At 49.5% G+C, this 26880-nt stretch overlaps 1 protein-coding gene across 7 annotated transcripts in view; it reads right to left on the reverse strand.

The window, feature by feature from the left end:
* STEAP1 (STEAP family member 1) overlaps window positions 1-26880 on the reverse strand; it is a 76253-nt gene that overhangs the window by 35807 nt on the left and 13566 nt on the right. The window contains exons 2-4 of one of the 7 annotated variants that reach the window (XM_075587476.1): window positions 19562-19630; window positions 18719-18815; window positions 8758-8859 (exon numbers count right to left, since the gene is read on the reverse strand). In XM_075587476.1, the coding sequence (XP_075443591.1) occupies window positions 8758-8859; window positions 18719-18815; window positions 19562-19578 (216 nt within the window). In that variant the 5' untranslated portion in view covers window positions 19579-19630. Of the gene's footprint in view, window positions 1-8757; window positions 8860-10474; window positions 10779-17652; window positions 17855-18718; window positions 18816-19561; window positions 19633-21035; window positions 21064-26880 lie in introns of those variants that run through there. The other 6 variants (XM_075587478.1, XM_075587480.1, XM_075587481.1 and 3 more) reach the window with 6 other exon arrangements.

Below are 26880 nucleotides of genomic sequence, written 5' to 3' on the forward strand. Positions count from 1 at the left end.
CGCTTTCTCCGTTTTCTCACCTACTGTAGAGCCTCTACAATCCAGCTTTTACACTGCTCAATCCACAGAACTAGCCCTCACTAAAATAACTAATGACCTCCATGCTGCCAAAGACAAAGATCATTACACTCTGTTCATTTTGCTCGATCCCTCTGCAGCCTTTGATACTGTGGAACCATTTTTGCTCATTCTCCTTACTCTTGATATCCAAAACAGAGTTCTATCCTGGATTTCCTCTTACCTATTCCATCATACTTTCAGTGTCTCATTTGCCAACACCTCCTCCTCCATCGCTCTCTTTGTGGAAGTAACCCAAGGGCCTGTCCTCGGACCTCTTCTCTTTACACACTATCTTTAGGTGACCGTATCACATCTCTTGGGTTCAAATATCACCTATGTGCTGATGACACACAAATTTACTTTTCAACCCCTGACCTTATACAGCCGAACCCCGTTATAATGCGGTCCTCGGGGCCACCCGATCCAACCGCGTTATAACCGGGGTCGCGCTAATTTAAAAAAAAATGGCCACCGTGCGCTCGATTGGAAGGAGGCAGGAGTAAGGTGCCGGCAGCACTTCCCCCAGCACAATCTTCCAGCACCACCAGAGGTAGGGAGAGGGGGGGAGGGGTCACCATTTCTATGGCAACATGCAGTGTCACACACGCTTATGCTGCTCCCATGACAATGCTGCTGCTCTCAGTTATTAGAACAAATAAATACCATGAATTATTTTGGTTGGTGTCACGTTGCAGCAATGCTCTTTATGCTGCCTGCAGTGAATCATGCCTTTCTGCTGCAGGCACTCTAGAGATATCTGCTTCTATGTTGTAGTTTTTTTCTTGGGATAGCAGAACAATGGGATAGCAGAACCTGTGCCCATGGTTTTGCTGCACAATGATTACATAGGTGTATTGTACAGAAATAAAAATGCAAAGAGATCACAGAATATTGTAAAGCATATCCCGTTTCCTGTGTTTTCATGAAGAAGCTGCTCTTGGGACATGTGTGGGACATGTGTGTGTAAAGTTTGGCATTTTTTTTTTTAACATTGTAGCCAGGTCACCTGTTTTCCCCTTCGACCTCCTAGGGAGCCTCCGTGGCCAGGAGAGTCGCCGGGTGCTGCCGGAGGCCAGCGGCAGATCCGACGGCCATCCCAAGGGTGGGGGCCGTTGCAGGGAGCGGTGCTCTGTCTCCGCGAGCGGGCCGGTTGCCGGGGACGCGACCGGGCCGTTGCTAAGGCCGCGGTCGCATCTCTAAGGTCCCGGCGGCCGGCGAAGAGAGCGCCGCCATTACTCCACCACTCGCGCATGCGCCGTGATCGCGCAGGCGTGGGAGGAACCCCCGAGTCAGGGAGAGTCGCGCGAGTGCCAGAGCAGAGTAGGGAAAGGTTGAGGCGGCCCCCAAAGACTCGCGCATGCGCAGGGCGGGTGCGCACGCGGCCCCAATGCCAGGATAGGCTCTATGGGACTACAACTCCCATGGAGCATAGCGAGGGAGGCATCAGGTGCCTCATAGGAGCCAATAGGGCTGAAGGATTGTCCTGGAGCAAGTGGATACATTTGGCGGGCTTGGAGCACGTTAGTTCAGTCAGAGTCAGGAGCCCAAGGAAGGAGGTAGGGTGCAGGAGCCGGAGACTCCCTGCACTAGGCCAGCGGCCCTAAGGCCCTAGTTAGCCCTGATTCCCCAGTAGTGTGAGTGTTGCCAGAGATAGTCTCAGGTTAGGGACCCTGTCACTCATGGTAGTCAGAGCTGGGGAATAGCAAGGGATAAGGGGGCGTAAGGTTAGTCTGCAGAGCGTTGCGGCAGGCGTTTAGGTGAATTAGTGGCATGAGCACAGCTGGGGGGTTCATAGCGGTAACCAGTCCGGGGAGCCATAGCCCAGGGTCCGTGTTGCGAGTGACGAGGCAACTGGGGGGGTTCATAGCGGTAACCAATCCGGGGAGCCATTGCCCAGGGCGGCGGTGCGCGTAGTACGAGGCAACTGGGGGGGTTAATAGCGGTAACCAATCCGGGGAGCCATGGCCCAGGGCCCGTATTATGAGTAGGGTGGGTACAAGACCTACCTATATAGGATAGGCAACCCCGAATGCCCTAGGAGATTGACCCTTAAGCCACTTAAGGATGCTGTGCTATAGGGACGGCCTATAGTGCAGGGTGTGTCACGTTGCTGTATTGTTAGAGAGGGACTCAGCGGATGCTGTGGTTCCAGTGACGGAGTTCGGACCCACGTTGGGGTCCACGGAGAATATCACCTGGAAAGGATCAGACGGAGGCATCGCGCGTCTGACCCTTTGAGAAGAGTGTTGCAGGCCCGAGCATCGGAGTGCTCGGAAGGTACCTCTGAATTATATGTGCACCAACAGGCCTATTAGTTCATAGTGACTGCGCAGTCACCCACGACCTCCGTAGGAGTACGGGACATTGGGTGTGGGGGATTACAGGACACTGGGTGGGAACGCCAGACATTGGGCCTGAGGTGATAAGGTTATGATGTTATGTAATGTGTGATATGTGTGTTAGTAAAGTCATATAGTTAATATACATGCTGTCGTGTAAGTGATTATTATTGTGATTGTCCTGCGAGGAACCACTCCCCCTCTGGTGGGAGCCATCGCAGGTGGAGGCGCTGTACCGAGAAGATGTTATAAGTGATTACCCCTAGTATAATTACCCCAGGTTCCCCGTGGCGGAAGCTCAGCCCTCCTGTGAGCCAACAGGTAATGCACCACACCTGAGTAACCTTGTATGTTCCTACACCTCCACAGTATAATCTGCGATTGGGGGGGGGGAAACCCGTTACATTTGGAGGCGCTGCTGAGATAGACCTGGGGTGCCCTGTTCTTTTTTTTTTCAAATTGTCCAAGTCCTATTTTTTTGTCCACCATGGTTGTCAAGTCCGGACACGAGGTCCTCGCCTGGGCCTTGAGGATAAATAATCTTAGTCCCCGCCGTGTGGTGGCCTTAGAAGGCGTTCCCGCCAATATATCTGAAGATGAGATCTATGAGCATATGCGTAAAATCCCTGGATGGCAGCACGCTCTTCTTATAGACTTAGAGCTAGCTTCCACGTCCCCGTGGAGATCGCGGCTTTTTGTTGTGTCATCCTCAAGGGATATATGCCCGTCCGAGTCACCGTCCATGTTATTTATGCACGGGTGTCCCCGTGAGGGTTAACCTTTAGAATACGCTGACCATGGCAACTTCCTCCAAGTGAGATGCGTGCACGTGATACCGCTCCCAAGGCGCAGAATGATTTTGCAGAAAACCATCCGGGATTGGCGGGAAAACCAGAGCCCCGCCCCCGTAATGTGAGTGACTCAGTGCAGAGCCAGAGCCACTCAGTGATAGAGCACACCCCTCCTTTAAATTCCACCAGGGGGAGTGAGCACAGTGAACAGCCATTAGACCCTTCTGTTCACCAGGAGGAGGAGGAAGGCATTGTCGTAGACATAGAATATTTTCTTTCTGAGCAGGAATCCGAGATAGACGGTCAAGGGATACACCCTAGTGTGTATGTGGCCTGGCGCGCGCCCGGAGTAGATTCTCTTCTCTTCATATGCTCCTGCCTGCAAGAAGCCCACGCTCAGGGAGTCAACGTGGCTCAGGGACCCCTCGACTTCAGGACCGTCGAGGTGGAAGGAGAAATGGGCATACAGTGTTTTAGCCCCACGTGCGGCTGTTCTAGAGAGACATTGACATGGTGGTCCTACTGTGAATGTTGCGGTGTGCGGTTACTGAAGTCTATTGTGCCCCAGCATGCAGAAGTTTCCAGTGAAGAGGTTGGAGTCCCATCGGTGGCGATGCGCCTACCGGCGAACCACCCCAGCGGTGATACAGAGGATACAGAGTCTGCTGTGGGTCCGTGTACCCTGGAAAAGGTGTATCCCGATGTTGTGGACCCTGCTGTGGGCCCGTGTGCCCTACAATGGTCAGTCCGACCTACTACAGAGGTACCATCGGTCCTAGGCGTGGGACCAGTACCTACAGACGACAAGGGTGAGTCGATTGCCCCAGGGGTGTCGGGGGTGAGCCTCCAGGTGACCGCGGAGCACGATGGCTCCTTAAGTCTGGTCGCCCGGGCGAAGGGCTCCCCTCTGCATCGCGTCCTGGTGGAGGTGTCCTCATTAGAAGATAGCTGCCCTGCAGTGCGAGTGGACCAGTACCCACTGCCTATCGTTCCAGAAGAAGAGAAACCCATCACAAGCCAGCAGAGTGGTAAGGAACCCCCTTGCTCTCCACAGGCTCCGATGGAGGTGGCCGTGCAACAGGCCAGAGTTACGGTTCCTGATCTGAGTGAGAGCCCGTGCGCTCCAACCCAAGTGGTCCCAGGACTGGGATCCAACGCTCCCGAAGTTCGAGTCAGTGAGTGGACTGTCCCAGAAGAATTGGGGACAGGTCCCGATACCGCCAAGGTGGGAACTGACAGCATCCCCGAGGACCTGTTGGCCACCGTGAATCACCACAGGGGTAAGGTGTCTACTCTTTCCCCCCTGCCAGGTGAAACCGAGACATTGTCCCGTGCTCGCTTCTCAGAGGAAGCCTCACAAAAATATGGGGACAAAGACTGTGTGGAGAGAGATCCAGGGAGACTGGCCTCCTTTAAGCCCAAAAAGGAGTGCCCCATTCCTCAGGTAGTGGACCGCGGGAAAGGTCCTGGCCTCCTGGTCTACCGCATCCAAGCCGCGGATGACCGGGTAAAGGCCTGCTTAAAAGACGTTGTGCTACTCCTTTCACCAGGGGGAGGAAGTAGCACTGAACCAGTGACTGTTACTCCAGAGTGTGCTTTCCGCGAGATTCACTCCGGGGAGGCTCACGGACGCAAAAGTGAGGTACCCCCATCTAATCAGTTAGGGGCACCCCACAAATGGTCTCAGCAAGCAGCTGATACTCAGCTGGCCTCGGGTATTATGGGGTGTGATGTGACATGTTTTGGTGAGGTTAAAGTCGACCTGATAAGTGTACCGGTTATACCCTGCAATTTTTCATTGTGTAAAATTGTGCCATGTTATGTCATTCCCCAAGCGAGGGCGTTGGGTTTTTCACCAGGGGGAGAGTGTAGCCAGGTCACCTGTTTTCCCCTTCGACCTCCTAGGGAGCCTCCGTGGCCAGGAGAGTCGCCGGGTGCTGCCGGAGGCCAGCGGCAGATCCGACGGCCATCCCAAGGGTGGGGGCCATTGCAGGGAGCGGTGCTCTGTCTCCGCGAGCGGGCCGGTTGCCGGGGATGCGACCGGGCCGTTGCTAAGGCCGCGGTCGCGTCTCTAAGGTCCCGGCGGCCGGCGAAGAGAGCGCCGCCATTACTCCACCACTCGCGCATGCGCCGTGATCGCGCAGGCGCGGGAGGAACCCCCAAGTCAGGGAGAGTCGCGCGAGTGCCAGAGCAGAGTAGGGAAAGGTTGAGGCGGCCCCCAAAGACTCGCGCATGCGCAGGGCGGGTGCGCACGCGGCCCCAATGCCAGGATAGGCTCTATGGGACTACAACTCCCATGGAGCATAGCGAGGGAGGCATCAGGTGCCTCATAGGAGCCAATAGGGCTGAAGGATTGTCCTGGAGCAAGTGGATACATTTGGCGGGCTTGGAGCACGTAAGTTCAGTCAGAGTCAGGAGCCCAAGGAAGGAGGTAGGGTGCAGGAGCCGGAGACTCCCTGCACTAGGCCAGCGGCCCTAAGGCCCTAGTTAGCCCTGATTCCCCAGTAGTGTGAGTGTTGCCAGAGATAGTCTCAGGCTAGGGACCCTGTCACTCATGGTAGTCAGAGCTGGGGAATAGCAAGGGATAAGGGGGCGTAAGGTTAGTCTGCAGAGCGTTGCGGCAGGCGTTTAGGTGAATTAGTGGCACGAGCACAGCTGGGGGGTTCATAGCGGTAACCAGTCCGGGGAGCCATAGCCCAGGTTCCGTGTTGCGAGTGACGAGGCAACTGGGGGGGTTCATAGCGGTAACCAATCCGGGGAGCCATGCCCAGGGCCCGTATTATGAGTAGGGTGGGTACAAGACCTACCTATATAGGATAGGCAACCCCGAATGCCCTAGGAGATTGACCCTTAAGCCACTTAAGGATGCTGTGCTATAGGGACGGCATATAGTGCAGGGTGTGTCACGTTGCTGTATTGTTAGAGAGGGACTCAGCGGATGCTGTGGTTCCAGTGACGGAGTTCGGACCCACGTTGGGGTCCACGGAGAATATCACCTGGAAAGGATCAGACGGAGGCATCGCGCGTCTGACCCTTTGAGAAGAGTGTTGCAGGCCCGAGCATCGGAGTGCTCGGAAGGTACCTCTGAATTATATGTGCACCAACAGGCCTATTAGTTCATAGTGACTGCGCAGTCACCCACGACCTCCGTAGGAGTACGGGACATTGGGTGTGGGGGATTACAGGACACTGGGTGGGAACGCCAGACATTGGGCCTGAGGTGATAAGGTTATGATGTTATGTAATGTGTGATATGTGTGTTAGTAAAGTCATATAGTTAATATACATGCTGTCGTGTAAGTGATTATTATTGTGATTGTCCTGCGAGGAACCACTCCCCCTCTGGTGGGAGCCATCGCAGGTGGAGGCGCTGTACCGAGAAGATGTTATAAGTGATTACCCCTAGTATAATTACCCCAGGTTCCCCGTGGCGGAAGCTCAGCCCTCCTGTGAGCCAACAGGTAATGCACCACACCTGATTAACCTTGTATGTTCCTACACCTCCACAGTATAATCTGCGATTGGGGGGGGGAAAACCCGTTACAACATATTCGGGGTCCACGTTCACACCGCGTTCTATGCGGATCCGAGTTATAGCGGATCATGCTATAATGGGGTTGAGCTGTACCTGTTGTACAGATAAAAGTCTCTGAATGTCTCTCTACTACAGTATATCATCCTGGATAGCCCTCCGCCGACTCAAACTTAACACATCAAAGACAGAGCTCCCATCCTCCCCAGCCTGGCCCTACTGACCCATTCTACATTACTGTTGGCACCACTATCATACATCCAGTATCACACGCACACTACCTAGGAGTCATATTTGATTCATCCCTCAAATTCTCCTCACATTCACAATGTAGCTAAAATCAGTTTTTACCTCCATAACACTGCAAAGATACACCCTTTTCTCTATTGCTAAAACTCTAACCCAGGCCCTCATTCTCTTCCGTCTCTACTATTGTAACCTTCTACTGTCTGACCTTCCTGTCTCTCACCTGTCTCCCCTTCAATCTATCCTAAACAATGCTGTGAGGATTACTTTACTCTCTCCTAAATCTGTCTCAACGTCTCCTGCTGAAATTCCTCTCCTGTCTTCCTATCAAATCCCGTATTGCGCACAAAATTCTCCTCACTTTTACGGCTACATACTCCTCTACCCCTCCTTATAGCACAGCCTTAATTATTCAGTATACACCTGCTTGACTCACGTTCTGCTCAATGATATTTTCTGTCTTCCCCTTTTGTATCTAAAGCCCTCTCCCGTTTAAAACATCTCTAGCTGCCCCTTAACTCTGGAATGCCGTTCCCCTTAATATCTGACCAGCACATCCACTATCCACATTTAGGACCTTTCTTAAAAAACACTTCTTTAACAAAGCATATGGGAGCTCCGTGGCTGATACTATACACCTCATACATCGACATTGACCCCTTGCAGATGCACTTACCAGAACACCCACCTACTCTCTCTGTATGTTCTTCCTATACCACTTAGATTGTAAGCTCTTCTGGGTAGGGACTCCTTTTTCCTAATGTTACTTTTGTGTATCAAGCACTTATTCCCATTGTGTTATATTATTATGTTATATTATTTTGTCACGTGTATTACTGCTGTGAAGCACCTTGTATATTGATGGCACTATACGGTATGAATATATCCACACAAACATAAATACATACACACAACTTCTACTTTATCGTGGTGTTAATCTAAGCAAGTGGCTTCCAACCTTTTTTTGGTTAAGGAACCCTATGTGAAATTCTGAGGCGCTCCAACCCTTTCTGATAGCGCGTCTGTGATCCGATGCATTGTAAGGAACCCCAACCCTCTCTAATAGCGCGTCTGGGATCAGATGCATTGTAAGGAACCCCAACCCCCTCTAATAGCGTGTCTGGGATCAGATGCATTGTAAGGAATCCCAACCCTCTCTAATAGCGTGTCTGAGATCAAATGCATTATAAATTCTTCTGTATTTGGTACAATTTTCAAATTACCTGAAAATTGCAGGGAACCCAAGGGTTCCTAGTAACCCTCATTGAAAAACACTGACCTAACCTAACCACATTAACACTAGCAGTGTATCTTCAAAGGAAAACAATATAACGTTATGCTATGTTTTCTCCTGTAAAGAGAATAGCGCTAACTATAGTATAACGGACTTTAGTGGGAATTACATGCAAATTATATTCAATGAGGCATTATCATAATATTGTATACCCACAAAAGTCCATTAAGCTTAACGTGGAGAATAAACGTTGCATTATTTAAGTTATACATAAACTTAGCGTAGCATTATTTCTATCTTGCTCCCCACTCTCTCTCTCTCTCTCTCCACCTCAGCAAAAGACCTATTTCAGGGTCTGTATAGGAGTAACATCAAGGCATAACATCACGTTTTGGAAGATAATGCAACGTTATGATACAATAATGTGACATTAAGCCTATGCAAATGAGATGCAGTTCAGATTTTTTCCCCCCATAAATTTAGCTTTAAGGATACCATGTTAACTCAGGGAACATAACATCGGTTCCTGCATAGCGAATATCATATCAATATTACCAGCTGATTATTGCAATCCATATTTCTCCATTGTTGCTGTGTCCAAACTTCTTCATTTGCTGCATGGAAATCATACAATCTACCCTCTGTCACGGGCGAATTCTGCAGGAAGAGAGACATCTCTGCTAGTTAAATGGATAAACAAGGACAATACTATGGAGCTGCAAGAACATGTGAAAAATCTGTTAAGGGCTATTTTTAGTTGGTTACTTTGATGCAATTTGTCAATTCCAAATAATATGGAATTTTATAAACATTTAATAAAAAAGGGGGGAAAAAATCCCATTGGGTCATATTTACTAAGTGATGCTACGCCATAAAAACACCTTTTGACACTAGAAGACACCTTATTGTCCATTCAAGTAACAACGTAAAAGGTCTTCCTGCACCCGACTGCGTCTTATGAACTAGCAAAGCTTAGTAAATATGGCCTATTGTCTCTTTTGGGCCACTAGTGAACTTGCTTTCAAGCTGTATTCTCTTTAGCTTCATTCATTTAAATGAGGCTGAAACCTTCCAGAGCATGGGCAAGATGGTTAATTGAAGGATCCCTGTACAGTGGCATGAGAGTGGCTCTATGGAATGCTTACTGTACTTAATGGTAGACTCAGAGGCTGAAGTACTGAATGCTTGGGGAAGATTACTCCAAAAGAGGGGACTGATTTGACTTTTCCCTTTTTGGACTGATGCTTGGTTATCTGCTTGAGTCCCCCATTATGCATATTTAATCAGGAGAAAGAAAAGTACCAGTGTTTCTTTTTTTTCACTGGGAACGTGCCGGGAGATGTGGTTCATCCCCCAACATGTTTCCCCTATATAGTTTACTCTGTCCATGCTTTAATCCCTTCTTCCCTGTTGTGTGCGATTTTTACTCCCCTGTGCCTTTGTAATGTTTGGGTCAATTCACTAAGGTTCGTGAATGAGAGTAGCCGAGACCCGATGCCTCGCTGGGCTAAGTATTGTATCTTTATCACTTACTCTCCTGGATCGTTTTGGGATTGTATATTCGTTTTCTATATACTGTAATTGCTATTTGTGATTCAAATATTTGCTTTTGGCTAATTTTTCACTGACTTTACTGCTTTTCTCAATGTGTGCTAGGAACCTCCTGTATGTGTGTTTGGCATTTTAAGAGAATAGGGCCTCTTTTTTTGTTCCCGTTGTACTTTGATTAGTGTCATTTAACTACATTACCAAGGGTAGTGCTGTCTGAAACATTTATGTCTCACGCTTAATAAGGCCCCACATGGACTCAGGAACCCACAACACTGCCTGGGGTCCACTATTACATATTTTGTTGGCGAACCCCTTGGAGATACAGTACCTTATGAATCCCCTAGAAGTTCCCGAACCCCTTATGGGGATTTACTGTACTAAACTGATTTACACATCATAATCCTTATCAACTTGTGCAGGGGCGCTCAACTCCAATCCTCAAGACCCCCCAACTGGTCAGGTTTTCAGGATATCCCTGCTTCAGCACAGGTGGCTAAATCAGTGACTCTGTGCTGGAACCACAGGGAAATATGCTGGATAATATATGGCCAGACAGCTTAACTAGTTTCCGTTTACAAGCACCACAAGTTCTATACGTTTTCTTCACTTTATTGAAAAGCATCAGATCACAGATATACTTGTAGATGGTGTAGTGAGTGAGTTTGTCTGCAATAATAGTGCTTGATAGTAAGGACAAAAAAGTAAAAACGATGCTTCTTACCGGGAACTGAGGGCATAGGTAGTGCCTGCTAGCCTGCTGAGGTGAAAAGAAAGCAAAATGGAGGCTCCTCACAGGAACAGAGCCTGGGCTAAGGAAACTGTGAATACAGGCAGGGGTGAGTGGAACAGTCCACTATGCCAGGGGAATAACAGGGGTAATCGTGGCAACCGCTGCAGGAGGCTAGGAAATAAAGAAACTAATGTATCCAAATCGCCTGCACAGGGAATAATAACTGCAGGGAAAGTATTACAACATAAAGGGCCAGCAGGCAGAGCTGCAAAAAGGGAACAGAACTCTGATTCTAGTTCCAGGACACTCCCCGTCTGGTATCTGGAGATATCACTATATAACTAACTATGTGAAACATGTGTGAATACATGACAAATATAACATCACATTTATAAACAATGCTTAAGTCCATATCCACATAGCGATGAGATACCGGCCGGTATCCCTGGGTTCAAAATCATTTGCCAAGGTCCTTAGGCAAAGGATGCCGGGTGGATACAGTACACCGCTCCAGGCTAGCTGGTTGCACCACAATGTCTTTCAGGGTCCACAGAACTGGTGGTCAGTTCTTCTTTGTTATAATCCGATTTGGGCATTAAGAGGATAATCTCTGTAATGGGCCTTAAAAAGGTTTTAGCAATTCCTCGTTGGGTCACTCTCACTTCTACCTTGCGGACCTTTTCATCTTCGCTTGGGATGGTTTTGATAATAAGTCCCATAGGCCATTCGTTTCTCGTCACCTGTCTATCTTTCAATAGAACAACATCTCCTTCTTGGATATCTGGTTTAACAGTTTGCCATTTATGGCGTTCCTGAAGTGTCACGAGATATTCGCGTCTCCAGCGATCCCAAAATGTGTTGGCCAAGCGCTGCACCTGTCTCCAATGTCGTTTGTACATATCCTTAGAACTGAAATCTTCGACTGGGGTGGGGATGTTCCCTACTTTCTGAGTTAGGAGCATTGCTGGTGTCAGAATACTTGGCGATTCTGGATCTGTTGACACTGGAATCAAAGGCCTAGCATTAATTATCGCTGATATTTCGGCCATAAATGTAGTTAACACTTCGTGGGTGAGTCGAGTCAAATCAATTTTAGCATCAGAGTCCAAAATACGCCTGACTACCCCGATCATGCGTTCCCATGCTCCACCCATGTGAGAGGAGTGAGGAGAGTTGAATGTCCACATACACTCTTGGTCGCGCAGGTATCTCTGGATACTGTTGCCTCTATCATCTTTAGTGTTTATTTGTAATTCCTTACATGCTCCAACAAAATTAGTGCCGCAATCGGAGCGTATTTGTTTAACTAGTCCTCTGACTGCAAAGAATCTTCTGAGGGCATTTATGAAGCTTGAAGCGTCCATAGATTCTATGATCTCGATGTGTATAGCTCATGCAGGTGAAGAGTACCGGCCATCGTTTACTGTTTGCTAGTCTGCCTCTCGTTCTATGTGAGTTGACCATCCAGGGTCCAAATACATTGAGTCCTACACAGGTAAAGGGGGGTTCTGTATTAAGTCTGTCGATAGGTAAGTCTGCCATCCTTTGGTCTTGGCTTTTGCCTCGCAACATTCGGCACCTAACACATTTGTGGAGATTACTGGCCACGCACCTTTTCATCCCAACGACCCAAATGCCTGCTGCCCTGATAGCGCCTTCAGTGAAGTGTCGTCCCTGATGCATGACTTGTTCATGGTAGTAACGCACCAACAAGGTGGCAATGTGATGCTGCCCAGGGATGATAAGTGGATTGCTTTCCTCCCTGCTCAGTTGGGACTTGTTGAGGCGGCCTCCCATTCTCATAAGGCCGTCATCGTCGATGAAGGGATTTAACTTAAACTTAACTTAACTTAACTTAAAGTGGCCTGTTTTTAGGGATACTCTTCCCTCCACGAATGCAACTGATCTCCTCCGCATATGTTTCTCTCTGAACATGACGGAGAACAGTTTCCTTTGCCCTTGTAACTTCGTCCATGGTGCGCAACTCTGTGCAGATGTGCCAGCCGTGGCAGCCGGTCGTTTTACCACCTGGTGTCTGGCGGAAGGAGATAGCTACGTGCCTCAGGGGGCTACTGCTCGCAGGAGGGCTGTCCACCTTGAGAAGCGATGGAATCGGCGTGGATCCTGAGAAGGACACGGAGATAAGGCCGCAAGTATCCGTGTTACTCACGAATGTACTGCGTAGAATCTAACAGCATCTGGTTTGCAGTACATCTCGTTTTCGATGAGTTCTGCCAGTTCTACTGCTAATACTGGCAAAAGAAAGACGAATGGCGCACAGCCAGGGAGCCAGGTGTAGGATAAAACTGCTATTCTTTATTCGTGCATGCAGGAGGACAGGCAACCCCCTTGGGGAACAAACAGGAACCTCCTGTTTGTTCCCCAAGGGGGTTGCCTGTCCTCCTGCATGCACGAATAAAGAATAGCAGTTTTATCCTACACCTGGCTCCCTGGCTGTGCGCCATTCGTCTTTCTTTTGCCTTCACCTGGACTGTGGATTCCTTCATGGCTGGCACGCCTGCTCTACACCCCTGGAGATGACGTGAGTGGGTTTCTTTATGGGTTTAGACTGTCATAGTTAAGTTGGACAACTGTCATTATGCTTACAAAAGTCTATATTGTACCCACCCACTCCCACTGGTATCTCCAGGGTTTTGATTTATAGTCCACCGAGTTGGATGGATTTCATCTGGGTTGAGCACCCTAATTTTTTCTACCTACTGCTAATACTGCGCCACATAGTTCGAGTCTGGGTATAGTGTGGTCGGGTTGTGGCGCCAGTTTAGCTTTGCCAAGGATAAACCTGATATGGTAACTTCCACCCATGTCAGTGGTTTTTAAGTAGGCCACCGCTGCTATGGCCTTTGTAGAGGCATCTGAGAACACACAAAGCAAATTTGCTGTGTGCAGCGGTGAGAGATATAGGTGAGTAGGGGCGTTGGATCTGAAGTTGTTCTAGGGTCTTCAAAGAATTTGTCCACGTTTCCCACTCTTTCCGTCTTTCTGGAGGTAGTGGGGTGTCCCAGTCCTGCTTCTTGAAGCACATTTCTCTGTATAGTGACTGGAGCTACGAATCCTAGCGGATCGTAAAGACTGTTAACCATGGACAGGACTCCGAGTCGGGTGTAGGGTTTTTCCTTGATGGATACCTGGAACGTGAATGTGTCTGATTTAAGATTCCAGCTTATCCCTAGACTCCGCTGTATGGGAGGCGTGTCGGTCCCCAGATCCAAATTCTTGAGATTGTTTGTGTGATTGTCTGCGTGGAACGCTTTCATCACTATGGCACTATTGGAGGCTATTTTGTGCAATCTTAGGTTGGCGTTTGCTAACATCTTTTGTGTCCTTTTGAGTAGGTCTATGGCTTCTTCTTCGGTGGGGACTGATTTCAACCCGTCGTACACATAGAAGTCTCTTTCGACGAAGTTCCTCGCATCTTTCCCGAACTCTGCTTCTCCGTCTTGAGCCGTTCTTCTGAGGCTGTAGGCAGCCACCGCAGGTGATGGGCTGTTACCGAAGACATGTACTTTCATGCAGTACTCTATGATTTCGTCCTCTATGTTGTCATTCTGGTACCACAGGAATCTTAGGTAGTTACGGTTGTCTTCTCGCACGAGGAAGCAGTGGAACATCTGTTGAATGTCCGCCGTTATGGCAATTGGCTCCTTGCGGAAGCGGATCAACACTCCCAGAAGACTGTTTGTCAGGTCCGTCCCGGTGAGGAGAACATCGTTTAGGGAGACTCCTTGGTGCTGAGCACTGGAATCGAATACCACTCGAATTTGGCCAGGCTTCTGGGGGTGGTAGACGCCAAATGACGGGAGGTACCAGCATTCTTCGCTTTCTTTCAGTGGGGGCGCCGATTCTGCATGACCACTGAGGAAGATCTTCTGCATGAAGGCCACAAAGTGTTTCTTGGTCTCCGGTTTCCTTTGTAGGTTACGGCGGAGCGAAGTGAGTCTAGACATGGCGTGGTCTCTGTTATTTGGGAGGCGTCTTCTTGGTGAGCGGAATGGTAGCGGGCCACCCAACTGCCTAATTCCTCCTTGAAGAGCTCCTTATCCATTAACCTCAGGAATTCTCTATCTCCACTGATGGTGCCTGTTCATCATCATCCTTTGTCGTCTGGAACGCTGTGCGCCCTAAGTCATCTGTGTATTTGTTTGCCACAAACGCATCTCCATACATCGTTTTGGTCTCGAACTTCTCTTGGACCTGGAAGTGGTTCGGACATGGTTTGAAGCGAGATGCACGACAGTTCTCCAACAGGTTTGTTCGTAGGGCGTCTACGTTGTCGGGTCCGCGAATCCTGTCTATGCACACTTCTCCCACTACCACCCATCCTAGATCGAGCCTTTGAGCGCTTGGAGCGTTATGTTCCCTGTTTCGCTGTTCGTGGATCTTGTGTGTTCTCATGATGTCCCTGTCAAGTTGCAGCAAGATCTGGGCGCCTTCATCTAGTGGTGGGATGCGATCGGCAATAGCTTTGAGATGGGGGTGGTGTCGCGCTATGTCTGGTGTGGGGATTTCGCTCCTATCTTCCGCCATGTGATTGCACTCGATGAGTGTGGGAAGGGGTATTTCACTTTGCCGTCCACTGAGCATATGGTGTAGCAGTTCACTCTCCTCCCTGTAGTTTCCATTCGCCCTGCGCACGTTCTGAGCGTGTACGGAGAGGCGCTGTCTTGTATGTTGAACATGTCAAAGAATTCTGACCTCTCCAATGTCCGGTTGCTCTGGTCGTCGATGATAGCATACATCCTTTTAGCTCTTTCAGGTTGTCCTTCTGGGTGCACTGCTACAAGACATATTTTAGAGCAAGATCTACCATCGCTTCCTTCTCCACATACCTCTGTGCATTTGGACGCTACCGATGTGGGGGGGTGTCTCTCCCTCTTCTTCCTCCCCGCCCTGCTTTGTCGTAGGGTTATGGGCCTTGCTAGATTTAGGCTTCATAGTCTCTGGATGTAAAGCGGCTATGTGCCTGTCACTATTGCACTCTGTGCATTTTATAGCTTCTTTGCAGTCCTTGAATAAATGAGCTGTGGAAGCACAACATTTGAAACAAGCTCCCCATTCCCTGAGTAAGTTCTTCCGCTCCTCTATGGGCTTCATTCTGAATCCGATACACTTGTTAAGCGGATGCGGCCTTTTGTGTATGGGACATTCTTTGTTAAGGTCCCTTGGTTTCTTGTTCCTGACGGCCGACTGGTCGGGACTCGCGTGGGTTGTAGGGGACACATCCGTCCTGTGGACCAAGATGGGTGTTCTGGCATCCTTGTATCTCGCCGCTGACCTTTCATTCTTCGGGTGGCTGGCACTGGATGTGGTCTGCGCACCTAAAATGAAGCTGGGGTCGTTTCTCGTCCTTGCTGCTTCGCAAATGAAGCTTAAGAAGACTGAAAATGGGGGGTAGACGACTTGTTTCTCCCTTTTGTATTTGGAGCCTTGTGAAATCCACCTTTCTTGGAGGTTGTAGGGTAGCTTCTCCAAGATGGGTCTCACTCCACGAGCTGAGTCTAGGACGTTAAGACCTGTTAAGGAATGGTCTTTTCTTGCAAACTCCAGCTCTTGCAGCAGGTCCCCGAGCTCTCGTAACTTTGAGTAGTCTTTAGCTGTGATCTTGGGAAAGCTGTCGACTCTTTTGAAGGGCGAATCTTCGACTGCTTCGGGGCTACCGTAGCACTTTTCTAGCCTTTCCCATACTAGGTCAAAATCTACTTGGGGGTGGTTCGCGTTTGCCGTCCCGAGTCTCTTCGCCTTTTCCCTGGATTCTTTCCCCAGCCATTTGGATAACAGGTTGAGCTCCCCCCTTGCTGAGAAGCCCAGACTCTCGATTGCGTCCTTGAACGTGAACTTCCACATCCGGTAGTTCTCAGGGCGGTCGTCAAAGTTGGTAAGTCCTGTTTGCACCATGTCACGCCGGATCATGTACTTGCCCATGTCTGTCAGGCCTGAGGCATCGGCGTATTGGTCGCGTTCTGAGGTAGTTACCGGGGGGGTCCCTGCGGTCGCCTCTTCCTTGGCGTGGACGCGTGATGACTGCTGGTCAGTGTGAAAGGCTGTGTTTTACTGTGTGGGTGTACCTGGATTGCGAGCCTGTTGTAGTGCTTCCGTGTGCGCGCTGGCGTGTGGGTCACTGTTGCGGCTGTGGCTATCCCAGGTAGCGTGTACCCTTAAAGGAACGGCGTCTTCTCCATGTGAACCTAGCAAGTCTTCGGTGTCTGTGAAGTCACTCCCTTCGTGTTGAGATGGTGCGCTGGTGTTTACACTGAAGAGGCTCCTTACGTAGTCTTCAGTGCGTTGGATTGGATCCTCTGAGGCTATCCGTCTGTACGGTTGCTCCCCGCCATCCTGTCTCACAGCTGCTTCTAAGACTTCGGCTTGGGCTATGGCGGCATCCTCTTCTTTGCTTAGAGCTTCTAGATCCGTGTCCAATTCGGCCTTTCTACGTGCAGCGGCATTGGCGGCGTTCTGCTTCTCCTCTTCTATGCGCGCTTTTTATGCCCTTACGGCTGCCTCTCTCCGACCATATTCGGCCCTGGCACGTGCGGACTCTGCGGTGGCTCGTGCCTTGCTAGCGCTTGCGCTTGACGTGTTAGATTGCGCTGATCTTGCTGACCTTGACGAGTGCCTGGATGTGCTGTAACGCTGCGATGCGGTCTCCTGCAAAAGGTCTTTTTTCTTATTCTCAGCTTCCGTGATGGTGGTTTGCACGATGCCATCACGTTCTAGGTCAATCGCCTTTTGCAGGTCGCGTTCTCGCATGCTATCTTCCGTTTTAGTTCTTGTTAGATAGGTGAAATATGCCTGTGACAGCGCTTGGTAGCCGGAGTGATCTACCTTCAATTGAGTTATCGCCTGCTCGAGCTGTTGTACATAATTGCCAGCGCTGGCGACATTGCGTATCCCAAGTGTGGTTGTTTCCCAGGCCAACTCTAGTTTAGCGCGGTGCGCTTCAATGTCAGTCTCATATTTTTCGCGGGCCTTTTGTGTCAGTGTGACTGTCCGTTTAGGCCTTGCGTCTGCCTGCGCCTGTTGCAGTTGCGCAGCGGTCTCTGTGTCTGAGTGGTCACTCTCCTGCGTGATGTCTAGTAAGGATCTGAGTTCTGCCATGCTGTAGATGTGTGTAGGCCTTTAGCCAATGTGTGTGGCGTGCGGTCTGTTACCTGCATCAGCGATGGATGACTGTCTCAGATAGTGCCGGTAGGTGTCCTGCAGCGGTAAGCGTAGGGGTAGCTGTACTTAGATGGGGTCCGGTGGCTCTGACCCGTGTCCTGGCGGTGTCCGGTGGTGTGGCCCTTGGTGGCACTGGCCGTGAGGGTTAGGTGAGATGGTACTCCTTCTCTGTGAAGCTGTGCAGAGGGTGGACTCAAAGACAGAAAATAGCAATCAAAGTTCTGTGTATAATGCACTTGTCTGACTGCAGTGCTGCTGCCTTGTGTAAAGACTGCTTGGCTCTGTGTGCAGTGTAAGCTGCTTGCTTGTACTGCTGCAGAAGTGGTGAAAGCTGCTTGCTTGTACTGCTGCAGGCTGTGTGCAGTGTAAGCTGCTTGCTTGTGTCTAAAGGCTGTAAGCAGTGGCTTCTATGCTGAATTCAAGGTACTGCACCGACACACTTTATTCGAGCAAATACCCAGTATGTACCTGGCAGATACCTGGAATGCGCCGCTCCTCACCTCTGACAAGCCCCGTTGCGTTTGCCTTCCCAGCCTGGGTTCATGCCTGGCTGACGGGCGGCTGATCTGTTAAATGATAATGATTAGGATTTAATAGGCTGCAATGCTTCGCGTGTCTACCAGATGGCATAAATTCATGAATTGTCAGGCAGTATATATATATATACTGTGCAGTATTGCAGCCAGCGGGAATAAAATGCTTCAATCCCTGCCTTGAAAATACCTCAATGCACTCGGGCAGAAAACAGTCACAAACCTCAATACACCCGGGTATACCCGAATTCGTGGGACTAGCCGAGCTCGAATAAAGTGTGTCGCCAGTGTATATAGAATCCATTTTTACTGTGCTGGAACCACAGGGAAATATGCTGGATAATATATGGTCAGACAGCTTAACTAGTTTCCGTTTACAAGCACCACAAGTTCTATAAGTTTTCTTCACTTTATTGAAAAGCATCAGATCACAGATATACTTGTAGATGGTGTAGTGAGAGAGTTTGTCTGCAATAATAGTGCTTGATAGTAAGGACAAAAAAGTAAAAACGATGCTTCTTACCGGGAACTGAGGGCATAGGTTGTGCCTGCTAGCCTGCTGAGGTGAAAAGAAAGCAAAATGGAGGCTCCTCACAGGAACAGAGCCTGGGCTAAGGAAACTGTGAATACAGACAAGGGTGAGTGGAACAGTCCACTATGCCAGGGGAATAACAGGGGTAGTCGTGGCAACCGCTGCAGGAGGCTAGGAAATAAAGAAACTAATGTATCCAAATCGCCTGCACAGGGAATAATAACTACAGGGAAAGTATTACAACATAAAGGGCCAGCAGGCAGAGCTGCAAAAAGGGAAAGGGAACAGAACTCAGATTCTAGTTCCAGGGCAGACTCAGTCAAAGATTGAGCCACCTGTGCTGAACCAATGACTGATTGAGCCACCTGTAATGAAGCAGGGATATCCAGAAAACCTGACCTGTTGTAGGGGTCTTGAGGACTGGAGTTGAGCACCCCTGAACTAGTGGATGAATCTGAGAAATTTGAAGAAGAAACCCGTTAAGCAGACTAAAGCAGGGTTAGCAGGCTGAAGCAGGGTTAGCAGGCTGAAGCAGGGTCAGCAGGCTGAAGCAATATTAGTTCTTATGACATCAATGTAAAAGCTAAAAACCTGTATACCAAACCACAGCTTCTGTAAAGTTCTCTGCTTTTAGAGGTATAAAAATCCATCATAACTTTATTATTGAAACTGAGGGTTCTCTTTTATTCTTTTGTTACTGATGACTCAGTTGTTTGTTTCTGACAATTCACCCAATCAATAGTTAATAAATAACGAATGGGTCACAAATGGTAGAACATGCTGTGTACATATTTGTAAACGAAAAAGCAAAAAACAAATACGTCCCTAACTCACCTGTATTCTTGTCTCATTTCCTTCCATGCTTTCCTTATTTTAAATCATCCAGCGGCACATTTCCTATTTCTATTCGGAAAAAGCACAGATTTGCTATATTAATATAGTTGGGAACTTTACTCTCATTTTGTTTGAGTTGTCGCATAAAAAAGTTAATATAAGAAAATAGACTCAGTTCTGTGGATACAACAAACAGTGAGGTACTGAGAGGGAAGTGAGCTGTACTCGTCTATGAATAGCTACCATTATGCAGAGTTCAACAAAATCATTTTGCCTAGTAAATAAACTTACAGAAGGGTATTTTCGTCCTGGTCCTCTGATTTTGGAAAGTATGGCAAGTATGCAATGTGTGCAAATGCCACCGCATTTTAGAAATGACTAAATTAAGCATCATTAAGTGTAAGCATGTTTATTGAAAAGGTATATTCTGCTCTTTGAACCACTGAGAATAACAGCCAACAATTATATTAACTGAGTAATGCGCTTCAGACAGCCTCAGCGCAGAACAGGTTCAACGTACAGTGCAAATACCCCCGTCGAGAAGGTACTAACAGTACATGCACAAGGGGTTAAATGTGGACCATAGGCATTTTTATAGAATGGAAACAACCCTGCAGCATATTATCTTTTATGGGTGACAAGAAAACTCTTTTCACTTACTAGGAGAAAAAACACACTATAAATTATACTGTACTACTGAATGACACACACTGAGGGGGGAGGGGAGGATTGTGCAACCCCAGAACAAGTTGTTGAAGGATTGGTTCTCATTGCATGTGATCCTTTATGAATCAGAGCTACTTTTCCTGGCAATGTAATACTGTGCCCCTGTAAACCGACCCATTAATGGACTGTACAGACCAGTTCATAAACTGAACCTTTCTTATAAAGTGAGGGTGGAAGGAGAAGTGACATTCGCAGACACATAATACACACACATGCACATATATAGTACACACAAACTGATATACATTGTATAGACATGTACCAATACATATGATATAGTATTGTTATAAAAGAGTGAAAGAAGAAATTATATTTGTTAGTATAACTGACTGTGGGAGGCTCCATGCTTTTTATGCCACATTTAGAATATTTAAAGCTGTAATCTTTACTGTAGTGTAGATATAAATGAGCTCTCTCTCTATAATAAAAATTATATGTGTGTGTGTGTGTGTGTGTGTGTGTGTATTAAGACCTTTAAATGTAGTTAATACTAGTATCACTTGGATTCACAACTTCTAGTTTTCATAAATGTAATAATTATAAAAAAAACATGAGTATTTTAAACCCAAATGTTACATTAAATGCCAAAAATGATGTACTTGTTGATAAAAGTGCTGATGTGCCTTTACAACCAACTCAAAATGACAACATATACTGTACGTGTATGAAGGAAGTCTCAGTGTATTTTCAGAAATAGGGAATGAACATAAATGGCAGGAAAGTAACCCACGTCCTGTCTGTAACTCACCCCACATACAGTCCTGTCTGTAACTCACCCCACGTACAGTCCTGTCTGTAACTCACCCCACGTACTGTCTGTAACTCACCCCACGTACAGTCCTGTCTGTAACTCACCCCACGTACAGTCCTGTCTGTAACTCACCCCACGTACAGTCCTGTCTGTAACTCACCCCACGTACAGTCCTGTCTGTAACTCACCCCACGTACAGTCCTGTCTATAACTCACCCCACGTACAGTCCTGTCTGTAACTCACCCCACGTACAGTCCTGTCTGTAACTCACCCCACGTACAGTCCTGTCTGTAACTCACCCCACGTACAGTCCTGTCTGTAACTCCCCCCACGTACAGTCCTGTCTGTAACTCACCCCACGTACAGTCCTGTCTGTAACTCACCCCACGTACAGTCCTGTCTGTAACTCACCCCACGTACAGTCCTGTCTGTAACTCACCCCACGTACAGTCCTGTCTGTAACTCACCCCACGTACAGTCCTGTCTGTAACTCACCCCACGTACAGTCCTGTCTGTAACTCACCCCACGTACAGTCCTGTCTGTAACTCACCCCACGTACAGTCCTGTCTGTAACTCCCCCCACGTACAGTCCTGTCTGTAACTCACCCCACGTACTGTCCTGTCTGTAACTCACCCCACGTACAGTCCTGTCTGTAACTCACCCCACGTACAGTCCTGTCTGTAACTCATCCCACGTACAGTCCTGTCTGTAACTCACCCCACGTACAGTCCTGTCTGTAACTCACCCCACGTACAGTCCTGTCTGTAACTCCCCCCACGTACAGTCCTGTCTGTAACTCACCCCACGTACAGTCCTGTCTGTAACTCACCCCACGTACAGTCCTGTCTGTAACTCACCCCACGTACAGTCCTGTCTGTAACTCACCCCACGTACAGTCCTGTCTGTAACTCACCCACGTACAGTCCTGTCTGTAACTCACCCACGTACAGTCCTGTCTGTAACTCACCCCACGTACAGTCCTGTCTGTAACTCACCCCACGTACAGTCCTGTCTGTAACTCACCCCACGTACAGTCCTGTCTGTAACTCACCCCACGTACAGTCCTGTCTGTAACTCACCCCACGTACAGTCCTGTCTGTAACTCACCCCACGTACTGTCCTGTCTGTAACTCACCCCACGTACTGTCCTGTCTGTAACTCACCCCACTTACAGTCCTGTCTGTAACTCACCCCACGTACAGTCCTGTCTGTAACTCACCCCACGTACAGTCCTGTCTGTAACTCACCCCACGTACTGTCCTGTCTGTAACTCACCCCACGTACAGTCCTGTCTGTAACTCACCCCACGTACAGTCCTGTCTGTAACTCACCCCACGTACAGTCCTGTCTGTAACTCACCCCACGTACAGTCCTGTCTGTAACTCACCCCACGTACAGTCCTGTCTGTAACTCACCCCACGTACAGTCCTGTCTGTAACTCACCCCACGTACAGTCCTGTCTATAACTCCCCCCACGTACAGTCCTGTCTGTAACTCACCCCACGTACAGTCCTGTCTGTAACTCACCCACGTACAGTCCTGTCTGTAACTCACCCCACGTACAGTCCTGTCTGTAACTCACCCCACGTACAGTCCTGTCTGTAACTCACCCCACGTACAGTCCTGTCTGTAACTCACCCCACGTACAGTCCTGTCTGTAACTCACCCCACGTACAGTCCTGTCTGTAACTCACCCACATACAGTCCTGTCTGTAACTCACCCCACGTACAGTCCTGTCTGTAACTCACCCCACGTACAGTCCTGTCTGTAACTCACCCCACGTACAGTCCTGTCTGTAACTCACCCCACGTACAGTCCTGTCTGTAACTCACCCCACGTACAGTCCTGTCTGTAACTCACCCCACGTACAGTCCTGTCTGTAACTCACCCCACGTACTGTCCTGTCTGTAACTCACCCCACGTACAGTCCTGTCTGTAACTCACCCCACGTACAGTCCCTGTCTGTAACTCACCCCACGTACAGTCCTGTCTGTAACTCACCCCACGTACAGTCCTGTCTGTAACTCACCCCACGTACAGTCCTGTCTGTAACTCACCCCACGTACAGTCCTGTCTGTAACTCACCCCACGTACAGTCCTGTCTGTAACTCCCCCCACGTACAGTCCTGTCTGTAACTCACCCCACGTACAGTCCTGTCTGTAACTCACCCCACGTACAGTCCTGTCTGTAACTCACCCACGTACAGTCCTGTCTGTAACTCACCCCACGTACAGTCCTGTCTGTAACTCACCCCACGTACAGTCCTGTCTGTAACTCACCCCACGTACAGTCCTGTCTGTAACTCACCCCACGTACAGTCCTGTCTGTAACTCACCCCACGTACAGTCCTGTCTGTAACTCACCCCACGTACAGTCCTGTCTGTAACTCACCCCACGTACAGTCCTGTCTGTAACTCACCCCACGTACAGTCCTGTCTGTAACTCACCCCACGTACTGTCCTGTCTGTAACTCACCCACGTACAGTCCTGTCTGTAACTCACCCACGTACAGTCCTGTCTGTTACTCACCCCACGTACAGTCCTGTCTGTAACTCACCCCACGTACAGTCCTGTCTGTAACTCACCCCACGTACAGTCCTGTCTGTAACTCACCCCACGTACAGTCCTGTCTGTAACTCACCCCACGTACAGTCCTGTCTGTAACTCACCCCACGAACAGTCCTGTCTGTAACTCACCCCACGTACAGTCCTGTCTGTAACTCACCCCACGTACAGTCCTGTCTGTAACTCACCCCACGTACAGTCCTGTCTGTAACTCACCCCACGTACAGTCCTGTCTGTAACTCACCCCACGTACAGTCCTGTCTGTAACTCACCCCACGTACAGTCCTGTCTGTAACTCACCCCACGTACAGTCCTGTCTGTAACTCACCCACGTACAGTCCTGTCTGTAACTCACCCCACGTACAGTCCTGTCTGTAACTCACCCCACGTACAGTCCTGTCTATAACTCACCCCACGTACAGTCCTGTCTGTAACTCACCCCACGTACAGTCCTGTCTGTAACTCACCCCACGTACAGTCCTGTCTGTAACTCACCCCACGTACAGTCCTGTCTGTAACTCACCCCACGTACAGTCCTGTCTGTAACTCACCCCACGTACAGTCCTGTCTGTAACTCACCCCACGTACAGTCCTGTCTGTAACTCACCCCACGTACAGTCCTGTCTGTAACTCACCCCACGTACAGTCCTGTCTGTAACTCACCCCACGTACAGTCCTGTCTGTAACTCACCCCACGTACAGTCCTGTCTGTAACTCACCCCACGTACAGTCCTGTCTGTAACTCACCCCACGTACAGTCCTGTCTGTAACTCACCCCACGTACAGTCCTGTCTGTAACTCCCCCCACGTACAGTCCTGTCTGTAACTCACCCCACGTACAGTCTGTAACTCACCCCACGTACAGTCCTGTCTGTAACTCACCCCACGTACAGTCCTGTCTGTAACTCACCCCACGTACAGTCCTGTCTGTAACTCACCCCACGTACAGTCCTGTCTGTAACTCACCCCACGTACAGTCCTGTCTATAACTCACCCCACGTACAGTCCTGTCTGATACTCACCCCACGTACAGTCCTGTCTGTAACTCACCCCACGTACAGTCCTGTCTGTAACTCACCCCACGTACAGTCCTGTCTGTAACTCACCCCACGTACAGTCCTGTCTGTAACTCACCCCACGTACAGTCCTGTCTGTAACTCACCCCACGTACAGTCCTGTCTGTAACTCACCCCACGTACAGTCCTGTCTGTAACTCACCCCACGTACAGTCCTGTCTGTAACTCACCCCACGTACAGTCCTGTCTGTAACTCACCCCACGTACAGTCCTGTCTGTAACTCACCCCACGTACAGTCCTGTCTGTAACTCACCCCACGTACAGTCCTGTCTGTAACTCACCCCACGTACAGTCCTGTCTGTAACTCACCCCACGTACAGTCCTGTCTGTAACTCACCCCACGTACAGTCCTGTCTGTAACTCACCCCACGTACAGTCCTGTCTGTAACTCACCCCACGTACAGTCCTGTCTGTAACTCACCCCACGTACAGTCCTGTCTGTAACTCACCCCACGTACAGTCCTGTCTGTAACTCACCCCACGTACAGTCCTGTCTGTAACTCACCCCACGTACAGTCCTGTCTGTAACTCACCCCACGTACAGTCCTGTCTGTAACTCACCCCACGTACAGTCCTGTCTGTAACTCACCCCACGTACAGTCCTGTCTGTAACTCACCCCACGTACAGTCCTGTCTGTAACTCACCCCACGTACAGTCCTGTCTGTAACTCACCCCACGTACAGTCCTGTCTGTAACTCACCCCACGTACAGTCCTGTCTGTAACTCACCCCACGTACAGTCCTGTCTGTAACTCACCCCACGTACAGTCCTGTCTGTAACTCACCCCACGTACAGTCCTGTCTGTAACTCACCCCACGTACAGTCCTGTCTGTAACTCACCCCACGTACAGTCCTGTCTGTAACTCACCCACGTACAGTCCTGTCTGTAACTCACCCCACGTACAGTCCTGTCTGTAACTCACCCCACGTACAGTCCTGTCTGTAACTCACCCCACGTACAGTCCTGTCTGTAACTCACCCCACGTACAGTCCTGTCTGTAACTCACCCCACGTACAGTCCTGTCTGTAACTCACCCCACGTACAGTCCTGTCTGTAACTCACCCCACGTACAGTCCTGTCTGTAACTCACCCCACGTACAGTCCTGTCTGTAACTCACCCCACGTACAGTCCTGTCTGTAACTCACCCCACGTACAGTCCTGTCTGTAACTCACCCCACGTACAGTCCTGTCTGTAACTCACCCCACGTACAGTCCTGTCTGTAACTCACCCCACGTACAGTCCTGTCTGTAACTCACCCCACGTACAGTCCTGTCTGTAACTCACCCCACGTACAGTCCTGTCTGTAACTCACCCCACGTACAGTCCTGTCTGTAACTCACCCCACGTACAGTCCTGTCTGTAACTCACCCCACGTACAGTCCTGTCTGTAACTCACCCCACGTACAGTCCTGTCTGTAACTCACCCCACGTACAGTCCTGTCTGTAACTCACCCCACGTACAGTCCTGTCTGTAACTCACCCCACGTACAGTCCTGTCTGTAACTCACCCCACGTACAGTCCTGTCTGTAACTCACCCCACGTACAGTCCTGTCTGTAACTCACCCCACGTACAGTCCTGTCTGTAACTCACCCACGTACAGTCCTGTCTGTAACTCACCCCACGTACAGTCCTGTCTGTAACTCACCCCACGTACAGTCCTGTCTGTAACTCACCCCACGTACAGTCCTGTCTGTAACTCACCCCACGTACAGTCCTGTCTGTAACTCACCCCACGTACAGTCCTGTCTGTAACTCACCCCACGTACAGTCCTGTCTGTAACTCACCCCACGTACAGTCCTGTCTGTAACTCACCCCACGTACAGTCCTGTCTGTAACTCACCCCACGTACAGTCCTGTCTGTAACTCACCCCACGTACAGTCCTGTCTGTAACTCACCCCACGTACAGTCCTGTCTGTAACTCACCCCACGTACAGTCCTGTCTGTAACTCACCCCACGTACAGTCCTGTCTGTAACTCACCCCACGTACAGTCCTGTCTGTAACTCACCCCACGTACAGTCCTGTCTGTAACTCACCCCACGTACAGTCCTGTCTGTAACTCACCCCACGTACAGTCCTGTCTGTAACTCACCCCACGTACAGTCCTGTCTGTAACTCACCCACGTACAGTCCTGTCTGTAACTCACCCCACGTACAGTCCTGTCTGTAACTCACCCCACGTACAGTC

The sequence above is a fragment of the Ascaphus truei genome, chromosome 2 (assembly GCF_040206685.1).
Source record: "Ascaphus truei isolate aAscTru1 chromosome 2, aAscTru1.hap1, whole genome shotgun sequence".
Taxonomy (NCBI): Eukaryota; Metazoa; Chordata; class Amphibia; order Anura; family Ascaphidae; genus Ascaphus; species Ascaphus truei.